General features: G+C 48.1%; 1 protein-coding gene across 1 annotated transcript; it reads right to left on the bottom strand.

Annotated features, from left to right (window-relative positions):
- Nucleotides 1–758: 758 nt before the first annotated feature.
- Nucleotides 759–1382, bottom strand: LOC615694 (beclin-1-like). The gene has a single exon (XM_059887892.1). The coding sequence runs from the start codon at nucleotides 1138–1140 to the stop codon at nucleotides 811–813; it is 330 nt and encodes a 109-aa protein (XP_059743875.1). The 5' UTR covers nucleotides 1141–1382; the 3' UTR covers nucleotides 759–810.
- Between the last annotated feature and the right edge of the window lie 865 nt (nucleotides 1383–2247).

The following is a 2247-nucleotide window of genomic DNA, read 5'->3' as shown; positions in this document are numbered from 1 at the left end:
AGAAGCCTGGAGCAGAGGGTAAGTGAGGGCGGCAGCACTCTGCACTGTTTTCCTAGGCACGCCTCACTCGTGGGGAGGGGAGGCAGGCAGAAGAAAGGAAACGCTTTGTTTTGGGGTGATGGAAGCAGCTCAGCCTTACTCTCTTAAGTAAGGTGCCCATCTGTCTCTGGGCTCCTACAAAATTTGATCAAAGAAAGCATTCCTATTTCTTTCCAAGGACATAAGGGAAAACCTCCCTGAGACTGGAGAGCAGGCTTGAGTTGTGCACCAAGAAAGTCCCCCACACCATCAGAGTCAGCGTTTTCTCCAGGGAGCAGGTGGTCCCTCTGTCTTGCTTGCAGTGCTGGGTCCACCCTGCCCATCAGTGTCGTGGGTCTTGCTCCATGTTCAGCTTTCCCACCTGCACACTAGTTTTGCTTCCATTCTTCCCATCCCTTCCATTCTGCTCACTTTGGTCCTACTTCAGGTTCATTCAGCACTGGGGAATACTGACCTCAGATTTGTCTGTCAGAGACTCCAGATATGAATGGTTTCCAGAGGGAACAAGTCGACACCTCTGAGATTTCAGCCCCACCTTATTGGCCAGGGCGTGGAGCAGCAACACTGTCTGGCCCCAAGCAGCATTAATCTCATTCCATTCCACAGGAACACTGGGCCACCGACCCAGTCTGAAGTTATTGATTGTACCAAACTGTCCACTATGCCAAATGTGGAAGGTTGCATTAAAGACATTAGTTCTCTTCAGCTTGTCCAGCTGCATCTGGGTGTAACACATCTGGTTTTCTACACTCTTCAGCTCATTATCCAGTTCTAGCTGTTGTCTTTTAATTCACTGTATTCCCTTTGATACTGAGCTTCCTCCTGATCCAATCTCTCAGCCTCAGCCTGGACCTTCTTGAGATTTTCCGCCACTATCTTCCGGTTCTTTTCCACATCTTCCAGCTCTTGGATCAGCCTCGCCTCCTCTAATGCCAACTCCTTTAGCTCCAACCCAAGCTGTTCGCTGTCATCTTCATTCACTTGCTCTAAGATCTCCAAACAGCGTTTGTAGTTCTGACACTCATTTTCAGTGACGTCGAGCTGAGTGTCCAGCTGGTCTAAGAGTGTCTGTGCGTTCCTCACACAGGGGGTGATCCACATCCGTCTGGCCTGACATAATGTCAAAAAGGTCCCCAGTGACCTTTAGTCTTCAGCTGAGGTTCTCCATGGTGCCGCCATCGGATGCCTCCCCAATCAGACTGAAGCTTTTGGCACTTTCTGTGGACATCATCCTAGCCGGGGGGATGAATCTGCAAGAGACACCATCCTGGCGAGTTTCAATAAATGGCTCTTCTCCTGAGTTAGCCTCTTCCTCCTGGGTCTCTCCTGGTTTCAGCTGGGCTGTGGCAGGAGCTCCTGGATGGTGACATGGTCCAGGATCTTGAAGCTCGTGTCCAGTTTCAGAGGCTGACTGCAGCACTGACACATGAGGGTCACCTGCATGGTGCTCCATCCCTCAGGACCCGGAGCCCACCACCCCGATCCAGTCTACCACGGGGATACCGCGGGCTCAGGTCTTTCTGCAAGCGGGCCTTCCAAGACTGCCATCGCCCAGCCTTCACTGCATTTTTTTTTTCTTGATCAGTTTGGCTAGAGGTTTGTCAGTTTTTGGTCATTTCCAGAAACTACATTCTAATTTATTTTCTTTATTTTTGGTTTTATATTCATTGATTCTGCTCTTTTATTTTCCCCTCTTTTTTCTGCTTACTTTGGCTTTAGTTTGCTCTTTCTTTTCTAGTTCTGATTTGAGACCTTTCTTATTTTCTTATCAGAGAAAGCAATGGCAACCCACTCCAGTACTCTTGCCTGGAAAATCCCATGGACGGAGGAGGCTGCAGTCCATGGGGTTGCGAAGACTTGGACATGACTGAGCGACTTCACTTTCACTTTTCACTTTCATGCATTGGAGAAGGAAATGGCAACCCACTCCAGTGTTCTTGCCTGGAGACTCCCAGGGACGGGGGAGCCCTTATACAATCTTTTAATGCATTAATTTCCCTTTAAACATTGATAAGTGCCTTACATTGACAATGAGTGAATTGATTCCCTTAATTTGAACTTGAATTCATTAAAAAAATTCATTTTTTCTTTATATGCCCCCATAACTTTTTAAGGTGCTACCTGATGGAAGATACTAGAAGATAGTACTCAAACTGGAAGACAGGAGCTGAGGGAGCAGATGGGTGGTGGGTGGGTAGATAGGTGGAT

Source organism: Bos taurus, chromosome 6 (assembly GCF_002263795.3).
Source record: "Bos taurus isolate L1 Dominette 01449 registration number 42190680 breed Hereford chromosome 6, ARS-UCD2.0, whole genome shotgun sequence".
NCBI classification, from domain to species: Eukaryota; Metazoa; Chordata; class Mammalia; order Artiodactyla; family Bovidae; genus Bos; species Bos taurus.
This window is presented reverse-complemented; position numbering and strand designations above follow the sequence as displayed.